Below are 23162 nucleotides of genomic sequence, written 5' to 3'. Positions count from 1 at the left end.
GTGAACAAGAACTTTCAATTTAAAATCACATGAGCCCTCTTCGAAGTTTATACGAGCATCCCTTCCATAAGAACTATATATGCCCCTAGAGTATTACTCATAACGCCTGCCCCCGGGCCCTGGCGGGTTCTGTCGACACAGGAATTTTTCTTATCTGGCCTTTGAACTATCTTTAATGAAATGGCTGTTATAAAAATTTTATCGTATGGGCTTGGGGACAAAAAGGGTGCGTGTGTGTGTGTGTGGGGGGGGGGGGGCTAGTTGCACTCGGATATCTTTTGACTCTTAAAAATTGAAGTAGAACTTTCAATTTCCAATCAAATGAGCCCCCTCTGAAGTTTATATGAGCATCCCTTATATAAGAACCATGTACGCCCCAGGAACAACACTTACAATGCCTATCCCGCGGGCTCTGGGGTTTGTTTTCGTTATCTAATTTTTGAACAATTTTCAAAACACTGGCTATCTCAAACTTTGTCGGGGCCGGGTTTGGGGAAAAAGAGCGTGGGGGGAGGGGCTAGTTTAACTCTCTTGACTCTTAAAAAGTGAAATAGAACTTTCAATTTCCAATCAAATGAGCCCTCTATGAAGTTTATAGAAGCATCCCTTTCATAAGAACCATACATACCCTTAGGGCGTAACTTAGAACTAATTCCCCTGTGCCCTGGGGGGTTCTATTGACACCGGATTTTTTCTTACCCGACATTTGAACTATTTTTAACAAGATGTCTATCTCAAAATTTTCATCAGATGGGTTAGTGGATAGCTGCCCTTGGATCTCTTTTGACTATCAAAAGGTGAGCTCGAATTTTCAATATCCAATCAAATGAGCCCTCTCTGAAGTTTATACGAGCATCCCTTTCATACAAACTATATATGCCCCAGGGCCTAACTTACAACGCATGCCCCCGGGCCCTGGGGGGTTGTAACGACTCCTGCGTTTTTGTTATCTGACTTTTGAGAAATTTTTAACATAATTCTTATCTCAAAATTTTTATTGGATGAATTTGGGCAAAAGGGGCGTGGGGGGCTAGTTCCCTCCAATATCTTTTGACTCGAAGAAACTGAACTAGAGCTTTCAATTTCCAATCAAATGATCCATCTCTGAATTTTTTACGAGCATCCGTTCAATAAGAACTATATATTCCCCAAGGGCATAACTTACAACACCTACCCTCGGGCCCTGGGGGGCTGTGTTGACCCCTGAGTTTTCGTTATATGGTCTTTGAACTATTTAAAAAAAATATCTCAAAGTTCTTATCGGATGGGTTTGAGGAAAAAAGGGCGTGGAAAGGGGGGAGGCTAGGTGCCCTCCAATCTCTTTTGACTCTTAAAAAGTGAACTAGAACTTTCAATTTCCAATCAAATGATCCCTCTTTGAAGTTAATGCGAGCATCGCTTTTATAAGACCCATATATGCCCCTGGGGCATAACTTACAACGTCTGCCCCCGGGCCCTGGTGGGCTGTGTCAACACCGGAATTTTTGTTATATGTTCTTTGAACTATTTTTAACAAAATAGCTATCTTAAAATTTTTATTGGATGCATTTGAGAAAATAGAGTTTAGGGGGGGGGGAGTTGGTTACCCTCCAGTATCTTTTGACGCTTAAAAAGTGAACTAGAACTTTCAATTTCCAATCAAATGAGCCCTCTGTGAAGTATATACGACAATGTTGTCTATACAAAACCTTATATGCCCCCAGTGCATAACTTACAACTCTTGCCCTGGGGGCTGTGGGGGAGTTGTCATCCTCAAAGACCTAATTTCCAGAACTTAAAACTACTTTTAATAAAATGGCTCTCTCAAAATTTTGATTGGATATGTTTGGGGAAAATGTGGGCGTGAGAGGGTTGTTAGTTGCCCTCAACTCACTTTTGACTATTAAAAAGGGCACTAGTCCTTTGAATTTCCAATCGAATGAGCCTTTTTTGAAGTTTCTACGACACCGCCTTCTGGGTCGCATTTGGGGGAATGATGGGCGGGGGGGGGGGCTATTTGCCGTCCAATCACTTTCTACTATTATAAAGGGCACTATCCCTTTGAATTTCCAATCGAATGAGCCTTTCTGAAGTTTCTACGACAACGCCTTCTATAAAAACCTTATATGCCCCCAGGGCATCAGAGGCAACGCTGTAGCGTTGCCTATAGTAAAGGCCATACGGCTCCAACGTTTTATTATTATTATTATTTTTTTCTCCCAGAGGCACTTTATATGGAAGGGGTCGTCGTAGAAACTTCAAAAGGGACTCATTCGATTTGAAATCGAGAGTTCTAGTGCCCTGTTTAATATTCGAAAATGATTGGAGGGCAACTAGTCCCCCATGCCCATCATTCCCCCAAACACATCCAAAAAAAATTTCCAGATAGCCATTTTGTTCAGCGCAGTTGATTTGCAGATATGAAATGTGTATTTGAGGAGGACACTCCCCCACAACCCTCAGGGCAAGGGTTTTAAGTTAAGCCCTGGGGGCATATAAGGTTTTTATAGAAGGCGTTGTCGTAGAAACTTCAAAACAGGCTCATTCGATTGGAAATTAAAGGGCTAGTGCCCTTTTTAATAGTCGAAAGTGATTGGAGTGCAACTAGTCCCCCCGACGCCCATCATTTCCCTAAACACATCCAATCAAAATTTGTAGATAGCCATTTTGTTCAGCGTTGTTGATTTCCAGATAGAAAATATATTTTAGAGGAGGACACTCCCCCACAACCCTCAGGGCAAGGGTTTTAAGTTATGCCCTGGGGGCATATAAGGTTTTTGTAGAAGGTGTTGTCGTAGAAATTTCAATAAAGGCTCATTCGATTGGAAATTCAAAGGGATAGTTGTCATAGAAACTACAAAAAAGGCTCATTCGATTGGAAATTCAAAGGGCTAGTGCCCTTTTTAATAGTCGAAAGTGATTGGAGGGCAACTATCCCCCCCACGCCCAGCATTCCCCCAAACACATCCAATCAAAATTTTGAGATAGCCTTTTTGTTCAGCGTAGTTGATTTTCAGATAGAAAACATGTTTTTGAGGAGGACAATCCCCCACAACCCTCAGGGCAAGGGTTTTAAGTTATGCCCTGGGGGCATATAAGATTTTTACAGAAGGGGTTGTCGTAGAAACTTCAAAAAAGGCTCATTCGATTTGAAATTCAAAAATCTAGTGCCGTTTTTAATGTTCGAAAGTGATTGGAGGGCAACTAGCCCCCCCATGCCCATCAATCCCCCAGACACATCCAATCAAAATTTTGAGTTAGCCATTTTGTTCAGCGTATTTGATTTTCAATTAGAAAATATGTTTTTGAGGAGGACACTCCCCCACAACCCTTAGGGCAAGGGTTTTAAGTTATTCCCTGGGGGCATATAAGGTTTTTGTAGAAGGTGTTGTCGTAGAAACTTCAAAAAAGGCTCATTTGATTGGAAATTCAAAGGACTAGTGCCCTTTTTAAAATTCGAAAGTATGTGTTTAACATACGTTAAAGTATGTTTTTTAGGAGGACACTCCCCCACAACCGTCAAGGCAAGGGTTTTAAGTTATACCCTTGGGGTATATAAGGTTTTTATAGAAGGCAGTGTCGTAGAAACTTCAAAAAACGCTCATTCGATTGGAAATTCCAAGGGCGAGTGCCGGTTTTAATAGTCGAAAGTGATTTGAGGGTAACTAACCCCCCTCTCACGCCCACTTGTCCCCCAAACACATCCAATCAAAATTTTGAGGCAGCCATTTTATTAAACGTAGTTTTAAGGTCTGGAAATTGGGTCTTTGAGGATGACAACTCTCCCAGAGCCCTCAGGGCAAGGGCTGTAATTTAAGCATTTGCCGAATCCTTCATATTATTTTTTATGAGGGGGTACTCGTATAAACTTTAGAGATTGGCTCATTTGATTGGAAATTGAAAGTTCTTGTTCACTTTTTAAGAGTCAAAAGAGATTGGAGGGCAACTAGCCCCCCCTCCTCCACGCCCTTAACGAATTTTTTTAACGAAAATTTCGTTAAAAATAGTTGAAAGGTTAAGTAACAAAACTCTGGCGTCGACAAAACCCCCCAGGGCCCGGGGACAGGAAAGGATTCTCGTATAAACTTCAGAGGGGGGCTCATTTGATTGGAAATTGGAAGTTCTAGTCCAGCTCTTACGAGTCAAAATCGATCGAAGGGCAAATATCCCCCCACGCCATTTTTCCCCACCCCTCCCTTTGAACTAATTATGTTTATACCTGAAGGCCCTATGAGAGTTAGAATGCTTTGGTATTAACACACACCTATTAGGCGTCTGCTCTCCTCCCTAACAAGGAAAGAAACAGAGAGTGTAAGACAGTGGCGGATCCAGGGGAGGGGCAAGGGGGCGCCTCCCCCTAACGTAGTCTAAAGTAATGTAATTTACTTAATTAACGCAAGATTGCGTTAATTAAACTTGCTCCTAACGCAAGTTTATCGGATCGACTTATTTTGCCCCCTCCCAACGGAAATCAAAATATATCCCTTGTTCGGATTCCATGAACACTTCTATTTTTATATCTACAATCTCCGCTCCTCATTTTCTACGAATGTCTTTTTCTCTTGACTTGTCCAGGGAAAAATAAATAAGTATTAACTTTTTGAACCCTTATGGTTTTTGGCTTAGGTAACGCTATGTCATTGCTTCTGACCTAAAAAGTTGAGTAGAAATTTCAGCTTCCATTTTTATGAATATCCGAAATTATCTGAGGGGAATATGTTTTGGGGAGCATATTCCACGGCTGGGAAATTTCTGCTGGGTGGAATTTAACTTGGGGGAATTATCAGCAGGAAAAGAAAATTTTCTTTCAGGGGGGAGGAATTTCACAGGGGTGGGTTTTCCAAGTGTGAATTATTCAGGGAGGGGACGACTAAACCCATTCGATAATATTCTAAATTTTACATCTGAAAGTAACGGGAATAAAGAATCAATGGAAATGTCAGAGATAGCACTTCAGGTTCCTTTAGACGATTTTGTTCGTGTCTTTTGAAAAAAAGACATTTTCAAAAGACAGATTACTTTCATTTGTATTACTTTCTCTGTGGCTGCTCAATTATGCATTTGAGGGGGGAGACTTCCCCCACCACTGTCTCCGCTAAAGTTTCAGTTTTTATCTCAAGCCTTAAAAATTAACGCAATGCGATAAAAGTACTACTTAAAATAACATATATAGAATAAGATATGCTCATAACACGGAATAATTAATCAGAAGTGCATATTATGAGTTGAGGCTCACCCAAATGATGGGCCAAGTGGCTCACCATTCCATAATCTATGAAATCAATCCTGCAATAACTGAAAATATAAAGTATTTTTGAGTATTTTAACGTCTTCCACAACTCAAACGTTCCAGAATTCTACAGCCCAATGAGTCTGTCTGATCTCCAAAATCGAGAACAGCGGAGATAAGTGAAGTTCCGCCCCGTATTGGATGAATGTCCTAGCTCACCCTCCCCCTCCTACTGTCTACGCTAAAGTTTTCTTCCTTCTGCCAACTACGCTGCCCCCACCCCAAAGACTTTAATAAGTCAAAGTTTTGTATGGGAAGGACACATAGTAAATCTATTATAATTATCCAATTATAAGGTTAAAATACATACTCTGTGATAGATGCAAAATTGCTTTGGCACACAAAATCCTATTAAGGTCAATTCCAAACAGTCGTAATCCCTTTGTGTCAGCAAGTGAAATGGTCAAAACACCCTCATTGGAGCTATTCTTTCAATCCATTCATTGTTGACAATCGCTTTCAATAAGTTATGCAAGCTGTCTATTGTTCAAATATAAGGTATTTATTAAAGATGTAATAGTAAAGAGTTTGTAAAAAGCCTCATTCAATTTATAAATTGAAAGTTCTAGATCCGTTTTTTAAAGTTAAGAATAATCGGACAGTAAGTAACCCCCCATCCCATGCAATAAAAACTTGAAACTTTTTGTTATAAAAAACGAACAAAAAGTAATTAAAAAAAAACTTTCCGAAAAATAATTTTTTCAAAGAAAAGTAATGACTATTTTAAACTTAAGCTCAGGAGGTATGAATACCGGTTAAAACTCAACCAATAAATAGCCGGAAATAACCATTAAAGAATAAATGAAGCACAAATCGAACGGAAATTAAATAGACAAAAATAGGAAAAAACATACAACAAGTAGTAGTATAAATCAAAAAATAGATCTTAAATCAAATAATTATTGGATTGAATATGAAAATCAAGCTTAAAACGAAAAAGAATAGTTTGCTATTAAAGTATAAATGGAACTTAAAACGAACAGAAACTAAATAAACAATCAATGCGAACACACATACAATATGTATTAATGTAAATGAATAAATAAATCTTAAACGAGTGAAACTTAAATTGAATATGCAAATCAAGTTGAATCGAATAAAAATAACTACAAACAAGAGTTTGGGTGTCGCCTCACTGCAGAAGCCTAAAACCTACTGCGTCATTGGCGCTTTACTGAAAACGAATTATATTACAAATGTTTTCTTTTGTACTTAATATTGAAAATAAATATTGAAATTACAGTAAAATTTTGAGCTGATTAGCTTTCAGCAATTAATATCATTATACATCAAATATTCAGTTTAATTTATTAGTTCTTTCCAAGATTGGTCAAGACAAATATAGTTTCACTACAAACAAAATTTTGATACCTCCCCTATTTTAACTGCAAAAACCTAAAGCCTTTTGCGTCATTGGCGCTTCACTGAAAACGAATTTCTCTTATATTAGAAATTTATTCTTTTCCAGTTATTACAGCATTGAAAATGAAAATAAAAATTACAGTGAAAAAAAAGATCTTGAACTGATGGATCATTCAACAATTAATATCATTATATATCTAATATTGAATTTGATTCTGTTTATACTTTCCAAGACTGTTCAAGACTCATATAGTTTTCAGTAAGGCGCCAATGACGCAGTAGGTTTTAGGCTTCTGCAGTGAGGCGATACCCAAACTCTTGTTTGTAGTTATTTTTATTCGATTCAAACTTGATTTGAACATTCAATTTAAGTCTCACTTGTTTTAAGATTTATTTATTCATTTACATTAATATATAATGTGTGTTCCTTGGCATTGATTGTTTACTTAATTTCTGTTCGTTTTAAGTTTCATTTATACTTTAATAGCAAACTATTCTTTTTCGTTTTAAGCTTGATTTTCATATTCAATCTAAGCATTACTCGCTTTAAGATATATTTATTTATTTATATTATTGCTTGTTGTATGTTTTTTGCCATGATTGTTTATTTAATTTCTGTTCGTTCTGGGTTTCATTTATGCTTTATTAGTAATTTCTGGTCGTTTTGAGTTTGAATTTTAACAGGTTTTCATATCTCCTGAGCTTAAGTTTAAAATGGCCTTTACTTTTTTTTTGAAAAACTTATTTTTCGGAAAGTTTTTTTTTTAATTAATTTTTGTTCGTTTTTGATTGCAAAAAGTTTAACTTAAAACCCTTCCCTGAGGGTTGTGGGGGATTATCCTCCTCAAAATCATATTTTTTACCTGGAAATCAACTATGCTGAACAAAATGGCCATCTCAAAATTTTGATTGAATGTGTTTGGGGGAATGATGGGCGTGGGGGGGGGGGGGCTAGTTGCTCTCCAATCACTTTCGACTATTAAAAAGGGCACTAACCCTTTGAATTTCCCATCAAACGAGCCTTTTTTGAAGTTTCTACGACAACGCCTTCTATAAAATCCTTATATGCTCCCTGGGCATAACTTACAACCCTTGCCCTGAGGGTTGCGGGGGAGTATCCTCCTCAAAAATATATTTTCTATCTGGAAATTAGCTACGTTGAGGAAAATGGCTATCTCAGAATTTTGATTGGATGTCTTTGGGGGAATGATGGGCGTGGGGGGATATTTGCCCTTCAATCATTTTTGACTATTAAAAAGGGCACTAGAACTCTCAATTTCCAATCGAATGAGCCCCTTTAAAGTTTCTACGACGACCCCTTCCATATGAAGTGCCTCTGGGAAAAATAAAACATCGGAGCCGTATGGCCTTTACTATAGGCAACGCTACAGCGTTGCCTCTGAAAACAATTTCTTTAAAAAATTTTGGTTATGTCATACCTAGAGCCAAGAGTTTTTCTTGGGGAGGGAGGAGGGTGAAAAGTGTCCAAAACCGATAAATCCCTATTTTTGGGGAGCCCCCTCCCCAACTTTATGCACATATTATTCAATTTTGTTTCTCTTGGAGGAAGAGAGCAGTATGGGCTCCTAAAGCCTCTTTTAAAGACATTATTGAGGAGGTTTTGCTACTAAAATGAGTTGAGAAAACTGACCTCATCTGGCACACCTTGTTCAGCTGCTGCTCCCACGTGAATGGCGTTGTATGGTGCTTCTTGTTCGTATCCCTTTCTTCCATCACTAACTAAAAATAATTTACTTCATTGAAACAAAATGTCCTAATAAAACCTTCGTCTAGAAATAGAAGTTTAATCTCTTCCAAAAACCGATTTGATTTACGTAAATACTATCCAACCTGAAAAGGATGTGTTACAGAAGGAAAATTAGTTTTTTATGGGAGTTACTTCGTGGACTTAAATTTTAGGAACAATTCTTTGTGCTTTTCAGATATCATTTGAACCAAGATTCAAAAGAGTTCACTGTTGCTCGTAGGACTTCTGTAAAGGAATTTAACAAAAAAGTAAGGAAGGGTAGGCTATATGGCTTTAGTGCAACTTTTTCTGACGCAAGACATTCATAACTTTAGTAACCCTAATACATTATTGTGTACAACACCACCTAAGCTTTTGGATAATTCTCAAGTGTGAAGCAATGTTTAGTTTTTGATGCACATCATCATGCTTTGTCATTATCTCTATAAGAAGTTTATTCATTCTTTTCTTACTACTTTAACATTTCAGGTGTTTATAGTGTTACCAGAATCGTATTAGAAGATAAAGCAGCCCTAAAACTAAAAAAAAGACGGAGCACCATTCTTCGACCGAAAATACACCGAAGGTGCGATTAAAACAAAAAAAAACTCGATATTAATGCTCAACAACTACAAATAAGCGCCTAAATGGTGCAAACGCAGGCAACACTGCTTCGCTATAGTCACAGTTACTAAAGCAAGTTTTTAAGCGGCTTTCACATTACGCACGTAATTTTCTATGCAAAGAGAAAATATGCAATTTTCTTTGCAATTACGTCTTTTTCCTCTTCTTCTTGTTTGGATTCGTATCAAGACACTCGGTTAATCTCATAACCGGAATCAAATTCTGAGCCCTACAGTGTGTTAAGTACGTTACTGTAAATTTACCCTTTCATACTTGTATTTTCACACTAGACTTACGTAAAAATTCACAAAACCATCAGAATCCGTGTCAAATCAAAAACATTTAAAAATTAAATAGGTGCAATGAAGATGGGAGATTCAACCTTCGATTAAGCATGAGAGGCTTTCTGGGAAAGGGTTATTAATTCATTTCCAAAATTTATCAATGTTGTTGCTATATTGACTTTCCCATTTCTTTTTCATAAGAGTTGACAACCTTACAAAAATTCCCATCTCCTAGGTTAACGACCTACATTCAACTTCAAGACTCACCATATTTTTCAAATTTATGATAATCTGCCATTTGTATAATTCTCCAATCGCCATATTTTTTAAGTGTTCCAAATTTTTTCAAGACAGCTTGTAAAAAGCTGATTATTCATTTATCTGTAGCAACCCCTAAAGACGATAATAAAAGGCCACTTAAAAGGAGATAAAAATTGTCATTGGTAAGAAAACTCGCGGAATACATGTAAGCTCATCTACAGACGACGCGACGGAGATTTTTGATCGCCCCTGGGAATCATCTTGAGGAATAAGAGATCCCTCCCCGAAATTTTTAAAGTTACACAAAAATAAAAACTTTTTGGCTATTAAACTTCTCATTTTGTTGGACAGGTTGAAATAACTTTTTCACCTTTTTTTTTATAGATTTTCGAAATTCAAATTTTGCAACATGTAGAAACTACAATTTCTTGAAAGCTTATACTTGAAATGAAAAAAAAAGATACTATAATCAGATTTATTAGTTTCAGAGATATGCATGGACCAGAATTATGAAATTATTTAGACTTTTTTCTTAGAACAATCTGAATTTCTTTAAAAATTGGAAAATCTTGATTATTTTAATGATTTATTTTCTAATCTTTTGTCTTGATTGCGGCCGCCTTTTAAAAATTGTTCTACTTGGCCAAGTTTTATGCTTTTACTGATAGCACAGTAATTGATGCTCTGCTTGATAATACATGGCCAGATGTTCGATTCAAGCTGTCCTATCCATCCATCCTACCTATCCATCGAAAAAAGACCTAGCAACTTAAACTTTACTTTTGAAACTCAGATGCACAAATCTGGTCATTGTAGGCGTCATCATCAGCACACACATGGGAGGGGCCTTAAAAGGATGAAGCCCTGGCCCCCACCTCTAAAACACAAATAATTAGGAACATTCTGCCTTGAAACCGACAGCCTTATCAATATATATTTTTTTAAATACAGAAGATATTAAGATTCATGCGATCTATTCTGATATTTAACTCACAAAAAATGGTCGATAATGCACATTTGCGGAGGATTTGTTTTTCTCGTCAGAATTTAATAAAAACAGCTAACATTGAGAGTTTAGATCCTCCCCCTTAATTACTTAAATTTTACACCACATCGCTCTGAATTTACGGATATGTTACCGTGAATGTCCGAAATCTGGTTAATGTCGACATTCACTGGTGAATGTCCGAAATTCCTGTTTCACTGCTTGGATTAAATAGCTTTGTGAGTCAGCTTCTTCAGTTTTAAGCAAACTACGATTGTAAAACTTAAAGTTAGGTTAGATTATGTTAGTTTAGGTTAGATTAGGTTAAGTTAGATTAGGTTAAATTTGGTTTTGAAAATCAGAAATGAGTTAAAAACCTAACTTAAGCTAAACTAAACCAACCTTACCTCGTCTAACCAAACCTAATCTCTCATCATCAAAACTTGCATTAAATTGAAAAAGTTGCATTAAACTCACCAATTTGCGGACATTCACGGTAACACATAGGCCTACATCATAGTTGTGAAAGTACCGATTTTTGAATAAAGTCGTTCTCTGCAAACAGTGCTTCAGCAGGTAACATTGTGGAACATACAAGGAGGATAAAATAAATGCCTGCACTTAGAAACTTACCATTGATTTTTACCCTCCCATTGGCTATAAGTTATGGACCGTGATTCTCAATGTTTTTTATTGACTGCGTCACTAAATTGGAAACATGCTCTATCCCAATCACTTTCCCTTTTTCTCCAACCTAAAAAAAGTATTAATTCAAGAAATTTTAAATTATTATATTTCTATAATAATCCTGCACAAAAAAAAACAACTAGGGGCATGATAAACCGAATAAAAACAAACTAACAATCGACGGCAGTTAATATCAGACAGACAAATCGTAAATACAATTCAATATCAGCTTGAAGACAAGCCAGCTCTATGGTTCGACCCTAGTATTCAGAATTTCCCCAGATTGACAATTACCCCAAAATCCTTTTTCCTGATTATTCTTCTCAAATTGTTTTTGTCAATAAACTTGCCCCATAAAATTTCCTTATTTATAACAGTTCGTTACAATCCCCTACAAAATGAAAAAGGCTTTCCCACACTCATTTCCCAAGTAATTGCCTGCCATTTGCCTGCCTTGTCTGAACAACTACTTTCCTTTTTTACCAGCGCTAGCAAAATATTATCCAACAACAATTTTTATTTTTTAACCTGTGGACGTTATGCTTGTCCAATTAATTCCAAGCTTGGATATACTACTACTACTACTAACAACTCATCGTAGCACCAAGCCGCCTGAGGCCAACACAGCTACACACTCTCCTCCTCCACCCCAATCTATTCAAAGCCTCCCTTTTTACACCCGCCCACGAAGTTCCCATTTCCTTTAAATCTTTCTTTATGACGTCCTCCCACCCCAGGCGGGGACGACCTGCTTTCCGTTTAGCCCTAGATGGTTGTCCGAAAAGAACAATCTTCGGCAATCTGTCATCCTTCATCCGCACAACATGCCCTAACCACCTCAACCTTTCTTTCATTCTAGACCTAGAGAGCGGTATTGAACCACATTATTGTATAGGCTATTGTTTGAAATACGGTCAGTCAGCCGGGTACCCAGAACAATCCGTAGACAATTTTTCTGGAAAACATCTAGCAAATCTTCTTCCGCTTTTCGGAGTGCCCATGCTTCAGAGCCATATTTGACCACTGTCATCACTGTAGCTTCCAAGATTCTAATCTTGCTTTGCAGACTTATCTTCCTATTCTTCGAGATTTTTTTTAACTGTGAAAAAACATCCTGAGCCTTGGATATTCTACTTTTAACATCTTCACTGATCCCATCATCTTTACTAATAATACTACCAAGGTAAATGAAGCTGCCCACCTGGTCAATCTTTTCATTACCCAACGTCACCTTTCCATCTTCACTTATTCCTAGCCTTAGTGACTTAGTCTTCCTAACATTAATTTTCAAACCAATACTAGCACCCTGAACTCGCAAAACCTCTAAAACTTCATTCATTTTGCTCACACTTTCATCTAGGATGCTTAAATAATCAGCATAATCCAAGTCTAGGAGACTTTTTCCTCACCATTTGATTCCTTGGTCTCCCATTGCCTTTCCTGTGCTCCTTAAGACAAAGTACATCGAAATAATCCATATAAAGGGGGATATAGCTCAACCCTGCTTAACTCCTGATTTAATACAAAACCAGCTGCTAACCTCATTTCATACCTTAACCGCAGCAGTGTTATTCTCGTACATAGCACTAATCACTTTAATGTATTTGTCTGGTATACCATACAAGGATAAAGCTTTAGTAAAGCTCCTCTATCAACAGAATCGAACGCTTGCTCATAATCTATAAAACTGAGGACCAAAGGTGTTTGAAAACTTAGGCACTTCTCAATTATTAACCTAAGAGTGAAAATTTGGTCAACACATCCTCTACCTTTTCTAAAACCGCACTGCTCTTCTCTTAAAACTTTGTCTACGGCATCTCTCAGTCTAAAAAGTATCATATTACTAAGCAATTTGCTACCTACAGAGACCAGACTAGTGCCTCGATAATTACCACACTCACTTTTATCACCTTTCTTATAAAGTGGCTTAATTAAGGTTTTCCTAAAATCGTTAGGTACTTCCCTTTATTCAAAAATCATATTCATAATGTTCAATAACTTATTTCTAACCTCAGAGCCACCATATTTAAGAAACTCATTTACTACCCTATCAGCACCTGGAGCCTTATTATTCTTTAATCCTTTTAGTACTGTTGCTAATTCCTCCTCACAAAACAAATCTTCCTTCACATCCAAGGTATCACAAACTTTTTCATTTTCCTCTATATTTTTTCCTGCAGCTCTATCTCGGTTAAGCAAGTTTTCAAAATGTTCGGCCCATCTCGCTTTAGCTTTTTCCTTATCGCTAATTGCCACCCCATTCCTATCTTTAACTGGGACAAGTCCGGATTGACTACTACCTCTCAATTTATTAACGTGCCAGTACAATATTTTACTATTATGCCGTATAGTTGCATATTCTAAATCCTTGGCAATTTTATCCATGGCCTCCACTTCACACCCCCTTAGTTCATATTTCAATGCTTTCTCCACTTTCTTTACATTTCTTTTGTTTTCATGCGATCTATCACTCAGAGAATTCTTGTACAAGTCCTTTCTCCTTTCTATTTAACATAAAGCTTTTTCACTAATATTCTTAGCTGCAGTGCTAACTTTCTTCCCTAAAATACCTTCAACAACTTCACAAATTGTTTTTCTAAAATTATTCCAACCATCTTCTACATTATCAAATTTCTAACTCTCAAGTTTAGTATTCAACTGTTCCTGGAAAGTTTCTCTCAAATTCTCATCCTGGAGTCTACTAACATCATAAGTTCCCGGGAGGTAATTACCCTTCCGATAGTTCAGCTTTAAACTAACCCTTGATACTACTAGATGGTGATCTTTACTTTTAACATCAATAACAGTACTCCTATATACCCTAGTATCTTGTATTGATCCTGCCAGTCTTCGGTTTACTATAACATAATCAATAAGGTTTGCTGTCCTACCATCACGTGAATACCATGTTAACTTATGAGCCATTTTATGACCAAACACCGTATTGCTTATAACTAGATTGTTATACCTACAAAATTGCAAAAGTCTGTATCCATTTCTGTTTTCTTTTCCTACACCAAATTTACCTAAGCTGGGATACCATCTATCCTTATTTCTACCAACCTGGGCGTTAAAATCTCCAAGTAATAACATCATTTTTCTACCTAAGACCTTGTCTATTTGCTCCTGTAACTGTAAGTAAAATTCATCTGAGTCACTAGTATCTCCATCAGTCGGTTCTACAGGGGCGTATACTGCTATAACTGATATCTGGAGCTTTTTAATCATAAAATGAACAATTAGCATTCTATTATTAATACCTTTCTCACCTAAAAAAGAGTTAGCAGCTTCCTTATTCATCATGAGCCCTACTCCCTGTCTATGTACCCCATCCTTCCTGCCTGTGTAAACAAACTCTATATCATCTAATTTCATACTTCCTACCCTGGGATATGAGTTTCTGAAACTCCCAACAAATCCAGTTCGAATCGTTTGAATTCGTCAGTTAAAATGTCGATACGATAGTCATTTTTTAACGTTGTAACATTACAAGTTCCAATTTTCATGTTCTTTAAATCATTGAAATTTTTTCCGCCTCAGGAAAAGCAATGATCCCGGATACCAGGCAGGACGGGGATCACATATCTTCTCAAGTCTACACCAAAGTGCTTAAGCCGGCTTAGAACCGGACAGCAAGAAGTCCCTGGGACCTCCATGAGTGGAGGCTTTGTGCAATCCTGGGCCCATCTTGGTCACAACATGGTTTTCAGCACTTGGTAATGCTCTTTTATCAACAAGAGTCAAAATCCTGCACAGACAATCTCAAGCCTATTACCTCCGACTCATCATATATTCATGCCTACAAATATTATACTACTACGGGGAGGCAACCCGTAATAGATAAATTAGCTAGGAAGAGGTTTTTCAGCCCAAAGACGCCCATCAAAACATACCAAGCCCAGAAGAATTGTCCATTAGTCAGAATCCCTTGCGAATGCTGTGTCGTTTACTAGGCTATAATTTCCTCGAGGGGCGCCACTCCTCAAGTGGGAATAGAGTTGACCGCAAGGTCCCCAGTTTTGCAGGTGCCCCGAAAAGGTCGAAGCAGCCCTTTGCAGAGGCCACTGTCCATAGATCAGGATCTTACGCCCTGCCACAGTTGTCCTTCTAAAGAGGATCCTCCCGCGATGGTGCTCTGCATCACCATGCAATTTAACCCATTGCTGGGAGAAGGTTTGCAACTCATGGAACTTGTGGACAAACCAGTGGGCCCTATTGAGTGTACATTTGAGGGGCCTTCTTCCTCCTCCGACTGTATTTATGGCCCCGGACGAGGGTGCCCCAGTTTCTATTATGGACCCCCAGGGAGAAGGTCCCCGTTGGTCCGTCCCTCCTATGAAGGTACCCTATATATCTGTAGGGCGTTCCACTATCACCAACTGAGGACACGCTGAGTGGCCTAGGGAAGGCTAGATATACGGGACACTTTTGTTTTGCAAAGACCATAGCTGAGGGACAAATTAAACCTACTACTTATAATTTTACATAACTAACTGACTAGGCCTGTATAAGTTATGTTCAGAAATATATAACTCAGTGACATACTTAGCCTACTATTCATAAATATGTGTACCTCACTGACTAGGCCTATATGAGTTATATACAGAAATATATAACATGTGTAACTCACTGACTAGGCATGGCTAATTTTATAGACTCTTTACATCTGAGAGATAATACATGCAAGAAGAATAGCAAATAATAATCTACAATATAAGTGTATTTAATTAGATTATAAACGAATTCATTACTGAAAAAGCATTTCTGCTCAAAACAAACTCCATAGATACTTAACAGATGTATATTCAATAGAAATATCTAAGAAATTAAACGGAAATCTTACTTCAGTTCGAACATGGAGCTGTTAAAATAAGATAATTACGAACATTTTTCAGCTAATATTTCCTCTTTTAAATCTAGAAAGTTTCCGAAATATTTCCTTTTTGGCCTAAAAAAACATCTAGATAGGTCACGAGTTTGAGAAAATATATATGATCTTTATATGATCTTTGGACTATTTGGAACAAAGTGTTTTTTTTCAAATTTTCGATTGCATGCATTTGGTGGAAAGAAGGCATAGGTGGGGGCTACTTACCCTCCATTAACTTTCGACTCTTAAAAAGGGAAATGCAACTTTCAATTTTCAATTAAATGGGCATCCCCCAAATTTTATAAGACTACCCTTTCCAATGAAACATTATATGCCCATGGTACATAATTTACAACCCCTGCCCCTAGGCTCCGGGGAATGTGTCAACCCCGGAGGCACTGTTGTATGATCTTAAGGTTATTTTGAACAAAATGCCTATCTCAAAATTCTGATCAAACGCGTTTGAGGATTAGAGGGCGAAGGGGGAGGGGGGCTAGTTGCCCTCTGATCATTTCTACACTTAAAAACGGAACTAGAATTTTCAAATTCCAATCAAATCATCCTCTTTCAAAGTCTATGCAGCCACCTCTTAAATATTAACTTATATGCCCTCGGTGTATAACTTACAACCCCTGCCCCCAGTTTTGTTTTGGTGGGGGGTGTTAGAACTCCAGAGGCATTGTTATATGATATTTGTACTATTTTAAGCAAGATTGCTATCTAAAATTTTGATCGGGTGTGTTTAGTTGTCGCGATCAGTTTTGCCTCTTACAAAGGAACTAGGAATTTTCAATTTCCAATCAATTGAGTTTACTCCATAGTTTAAACGATCATCCCTTCCATACAAACTTTATATGCCCTCGGGGCATAACGTACAACCATTGCCCCGGGATCGGGGAAAGGAGATTGTCTCAATTCTGGATGCACGGTTATATGATCTTTGGACCATTATGAACAAAATGACTATCTCATAATTTAGATTTTATGCATTTGGAGGAAAAAGAGGGGGGGGGGCTAGTTCCCCTCTGATGACTATTGTCTCTTAAAAAGGGAACTAGAATTTTCGTTTTCTAATCAATTGAGCCCCCTCCAAAGTTTGCACAACTGTTCCTTCAATAAAAAATTCTATGTCCCCACGTTATAACTCGCCCCGGAGGCATTATTATATGACTGTAGGACAATTTTGAACACAATTCTAATTTCAAAATTTTGATTGAATGCTTTTTCCGAAAAGAGGGTGTGGGTGGTGAGGGCTACTTGCCCTTCGATCACTTTTGACTCTTAAAAAGATAACTACAACTTTCAATTTCTCAATCAACGGAGCCTCTTCCTAAGTTTGTATGACAATTCTTTCCCTATAAAACTTACATGGCTTTGGGGCATAATTTACAACCCTTGCCCATGGGCTCTGGGGAATTGTGCCAACCCCAAAGGCATTGTTACATCATCTTTGGACTCTTTTGAACAGAATGACTATCTAAAAAATTTGATCGGATGCATTTGGAGGAAAAAGGACTTGGGGGGGGGGTTGCTCTCCGGTCAGTTTTGACTCTCAAAAAGGGAACTAGAACTTTCAATTTGTATTTGAATGAACCTCTTCCAAAGTTTATACGGTCACCCCTTACATAAGGACCTTGTATGCCCCTGGGACAAAACTTACAGCCCTTGCCCTGGGGGGTTATGTCAACCCAAGAGGCACTGTTCTATGACCTTTGGACTATTATGAACAAAAATGGCTATCTAAAAAGTTTGATCGGATGCATTTTGGGAAAAAAGGGCGTAAGGGGGGGGGGAGTAGTAGGCGTCTGATCACTTTTGACTCTTAAAAAGGGAACCAGAAGTTTCAATTTACAATCAAATGAGCATCCATAATAGTTTACACAGACCCCTCTTCCATAAAAACCTTATAATCAGGCATAAATTACAACCCGTGCCCTCAGACTCTGTTGGATTGTATCAACCTCGGAGATATTGTTATATGGAATTTGGACTATGAACAAAATAACCATCTAAATTTTTTCATCAGATGCTTTTGGGAAAAAGAAGGGATGAGGGGGGACTAGTTCCCCTCCGATAATTTTAGACTCTTAAAAATGGAACTAGAACTTTCAATTTCTATACAAATGATCCTCCTCCAAAGTTTATACGACCTATCCTTCTATAGGAACCTTGTATGCCCCCAGGGCATAAGTTACAACACTTTATCCTCGGGCTCTGAGGGGTTGTGTTGACCCCGGAAATTCGATCAACTAATCTTCAGACTATTTTGACCAAATGTCTATCTAAAAATTTTGATCGGATGCATTTGGAGAAAAGGGGGCATGGGGCGGGGGGGCTAGTTTCCCTCAGATCACTCACCCCTGTCGAAGTTTATACGACCACATCTTTCATATGAAGTGCCTCATATGAGCTTTCATGAGCTTTCATATGAAAGAATAGCCTTATACGTCCCGAGGTCATAACTTAGCAACCCTTGCCCTCGGGCTCTGGGGCGTTGTGTCAATCCTGGAGACATTTTTATATTGTCTGTGAACTAAATTGAACAAAATGACCATCTAAAAATTTTGATCGGATGTATATTGGGAAAAGGAGACAGGGGGTTTTGGGGGCTAGTTTCCCTCTGATCACTTTTTACTCTTGAGATGGGTACTAGAACATCCGATTTCCAATCGAATGAGCCCCTGCCGAAGTATATACGACTATATCTTTCAGATGAAGTGTCTCTGGGAAAAAGAATAGTGATAATAATAATAATAAAACATTAAAGCCTTGTGGCCTTTAATATAGGCAACGCTATATCATTACCTCTGATCTGTATTTTTCATTACTAGATTCCCATACTGGGGCAAACATGATGGTGGGAGGTTACCTGTCCCTCGCTATTCTAACTCTTGAAGTTTGATACTACTCTTTTATAGCCTCCTGTTATATATATCAGGTCATGCCCCCTCCCGTTATTTGTTATTAAGCTTTAAGCTACTGTAATTAATTATTGACTATTTTTGGGGCATACTTCAATATATATATATAGGTCAAATATAACTTTGAGACAGGTTAGGGATTTAAAATCCTTTTAAGGATGTCATATCGTGTCATCCCTCACTCGTGCACTAAATTGTCCCAAAAATGGAGAGATTCTAGATGGTTCTATGATATGTCCTCCATTACCTGCTAGCACTACAGCTGAGTGCTGACGTACTTTTCTTTTTTAGTGCTTAAACAACTCATTGTACCTGTGAGCTTAGTTGTAAATACAGCTTTATTGAGAGTCAGCATGGCATGGCGTTCTCATGGACAGACAAATGATGAATTAGTTGACAACTTAAAAGGTAGGCTCAGAATTTATGCTTTTAAAACTAGGTTAGACATAGATGTTACTGTAGATCCCTATCCAGCCAGAATATCAGCTTTTTGAAGAGCAAATAGAAGACATAAATTTCAGTGCCTACATATTGTCATGCCATAGACCAATGGCCATTTCCTTCTAAAAATGGGCTATTATGCTCCTAAGAATTATCTAGTTTGTTTTCGTTCTCTGAGACGAATTTGAGAAGGACATTTCAGCTTATTTCTTATTAAAATTAAAGGGTGGATCTTTACTACCTCCAGAATTGCTATATAATACTCCCTACCAGCTATAATACTTCATTCTAATTCTCCATTCTAATTGTCTAAATCTGTTTTTTTATTTGATCTGCTAGGGTGCTCTCAGGAGACTGTAATCTCTTGTGCAGAGCTGTCAACGAGGGAGTGATTTTTTTTTATAGGCATAGACATATTTATTGAAATAATCGACATAGCACTAAGAAGCACTAAAACTGAGCTGTTTTCAAGGTACATAAAAGTTGCACAAACACAAACTACGATAACTATATGTTGTTAAACGGTCCCGTGAAAAGGGGAACGAAAGAATGCTGATACCGCGTTGCAGGGGCGTCACTAGCCTTTTACCTTTGGGGTGGGACGTCCAAAATGTGCCGACGAATCCGGGTAGGTGTCGACGACAACCAACATTTGTTACTTCGTTTTTTAGGTGTTAAAATAATGTTTATTAGTTGCTGAAAATTGTCACATACTTTAGAGGAAATAATTTTATGCTCAGGTATAAAAGCAAAATCAAGACAAAGCAAATAGGCTAAACTTTAAGGCTACGCGGCTTTTCAACATTCCACTTTTCTACAAGTAGGTTGAGGTGAATTTTTCCCAATAGGTCTTTCTGAATGAGATCGTCAAGTCGATCGTTTCCCATAGTTGACCTCAATCTGTCCTTGACGATCTTCATCTTGCTAAATATTCGTTTGTCTTCAGCAAATGTCACTGCAATAGTTTTTGCAGAAGTGAATGCTCTGTAAACTAAGGATAACCCTCGTCTGCTCTTTTTCGCTAGAGAGAACAAATCGGCACACTCAATGATACTTCCAGCGCTTGTGCAAATATCTGCAAAAAGAACGATGTTCCCTCTTTGAACTAGGCATCGAAGGCTTTGAACTATTAGGTATCGAATATTTCTTGCTAACTTCTTGGAAATGTGTGTGGGTCTTCCATCGAAGAGCCCACCCATCTTACTTGCAAAATGGTAGGACTGAAATGCCGGTATTTCTTCATTGATACGAGCCTTTCGTACCGTAACACTCGTAGAATTTTTTCTGCTATATCGGCTCCTTTATTTTACTCATAATCTACAGTGACGAATAAACTCTCTTTAGCGGCTCCCTCTATCAGTGTAACATACGCCTACAGCTAAACACTCTTCTTGGCTGGTAGCGTGTGTTTCGTCTGCGAAGATGCCAAAGAAGTCAGCTTCATTGCCATCTGCTACGATTTTTCGAACTAGCTCTGTTCCAAAAATCGCAATTAATCCAATTTTTCTGCTACCCGACAGATACCTGGTAATATTCGGCTTGTTCTGGTTTTTCATCTAATGGTCCATATGACGCTGTGTCTCGAAAAAAGTTTGGCTGGGTTGACCTAATTTCACCCGTCATGATTCTTCCCACGAAATGCCAGCCCGTGTTTATATTAAGTGGAGGTAACATCTAGCAACATTTATATAATGCGACGCCCTCTTTCCCTCTTTTTTTCTGACTCTATATCTTTCATGAGTTTCTTCTTGTTAACTAAGCTTGGCAATGATTTACCTCTCCAATAAAACCACCTATAGAAGCTTTGTGACAATTTGATCGGAAGTGAGTGACGAGCATTTCAGCCTTTGCGCCCTTGCTTCGCATTTTGTGCCAGTTTCTTGTTCCTATTATAAATGAAGAATATTTGTTTCTGCATTCATGGCCAGGTCCAGTTGAAAACAACGAACAGGCAAAGCAGAAGGCTAAATCTTTATCGAAACTATACTCTAGGTGCGGCTACTCATTGTACCAGTTTCTAACAAACCGCAACTGGTGTTTGGAACTCTGGGATTCGATTTCCTCATTTTTTTTGGGGGGAAAATTGATTTTCGGCTGAAATGGTTCTAGTTTGGTAAGCTTCAGCTTTTCTGAGTTATTTTTTTCCCTTGAGCCCGGGATTGTGGTCGATTCGTACGATTGCAGCTTGCTGTAAACTTTCGGCTTCAGATTCTGCCTCTTCCATTCTTGACACTTTCTGAGAAATGAATTTTTCTGACTGACAAATAAGCCTAGTTCTATATTCGGTGATTGTTCGCCCTATGTCTAGCGCTTTTATTGCAGCGTCTAATTCGTTAGTGACATAATCCAACTTAACTTCAAGTGTGAATTGTTTTTGCTACCTCGGTACAGTCAGTAATGCAAGAAAGATTAGCGAAAATATTGCTGATTCCTACTGTTTCTTCGTGATCAATTTCTGAACAGCGAACTTCCTCCAGTGTTTTTTTTTTCTTTCAGCAGATTCCACAGTGTCAGACATGAGAGGATAAGTAACTTCGATTTTTTTCAGCCGCATCTTCTTCTATTCAGACTCCGATGTTTGTCAAGGATGGACCAGGACGAACTTCCTCAAGTGATGTCTGAAATGTTACTTCAATTTCACCGCAGTTGTTTGTCTATATTTATTTCACGCATTCGAAAACATTAAAAAGCTCGAAACAAATTCAAACCCTTTTATAAGGAAACCTAACCATGACCTATTAAACTTGAAAGACCATTTCAAAGCTATATTCTTCTTTGCTTCTTGCAGACAATTTGGTACGCTTTAGTTCATTTTACTTCAGTTCCATTTTAAAGCATACCTTGAAAGAGAAGTGAGTAAGAACCCCAAAAGAAGAGAGCAAGTTCAAACGTGTAGAGATCCGCTGCATATTAGTAGAGAGCAAGTAGAGAGCATGACCCAAAAGTAGAGAGCAAGCTCAAACGTGTATAGATCCGCTGCATAGTAATACCGCTATTTTGTATGTAAGTGTTGGAGTATAATTCAATATCTCTAAAACTCAAGCGGGTCCAATACTCCAATCCTGTAGGAAAGACCACTTACCAGGACTGTCCTCTAAATCACAAAAACAAAATTAGATTAGGTAAAAATACAAAAAGTTTGCATATTAAAAGGACATGTTTACCGCCATTAAGGATAACTCATCTTTTTATCATTTCTAATAAAAAATTAAGGATAGAATTTTTTATTTATCCCTAATATTATTATCATTTCCTCGTTTATCGATTACAAATTATTGAGTGTTTTAATCAATTTTTTTAAAGTTTAGTACCCTTTAACAAGCTGACGCTCGTTGATCAAATTTCTCACCTTAAAAATAAGATTCTGTCCGGCCTTTGGGAGTCTATCATTTCAAATCGTGTACTTATAACTAGAACATCTGCGGAACTTTCGTGATAAACACCTTTAGCAGTGACAGAATGCGAAACACGAGGTTGCTGCGACTGCGAAGCACTGAAAGAAGAGGCATCATGGAAGACAGACTAAGCTTTCGGTTGACCTCAATTGCACTAAGCTATCTTGCTGTTCGACATGAAGTTCGCTCGTCACAGGGCCTTCTACAGTTTTCTTTAAGCTTCCTGGCCGTAACCATTTTGGAAGAAAACCCGCCGCTGGCAATATCCTAAAAACCCTATAGACTTCTCGAACTGATTCTCTTTCGGATTTTCCTG

At 38.0% G+C, this 23162-nt stretch overlaps 1 protein-coding gene across 4 annotated transcripts in view; it reads left to right on the top strand.

Moving 5' to 3' along the window:
- Pcmt (Protein-L-isoaspartate (D-aspartate) O-methyltransferase) overlaps positions 1-23162 on the top strand; it is a 76619-nt gene that overhangs the window by 14026 nt on the left and 39431 nt on the right. For all 4 annotated transcript variants that reach the window (XM_089093716.1, XM_089093719.1, XM_089093717.1 and 1 more), the window contains one exon: positions 19302-19418. In XM_089093716.1, the coding sequence (XP_088949842.1) occupies positions 19302-19418 (117 nt within the window). Of the gene's footprint in view, positions 1-19301; positions 19419-23162 lie in introns of those variants that run through there.

Source organism: Artemia sp. Qi Xiang Cuo, chromosome 8, assembly GCF_049724085.1.
Source record: "Artemia sp. Qi Xiang Cuo chromosome 8, ASM4972408v1, whole genome shotgun sequence".
Classification (NCBI taxonomy): domain Eukaryota; kingdom Metazoa; phylum Arthropoda; class Branchiopoda; order Anostraca; family Artemiidae; genus Artemia; species Artemia sp. Qi Xiang Cuo.
This window is presented reverse-complemented; position numbering and strand designations above follow the sequence as displayed.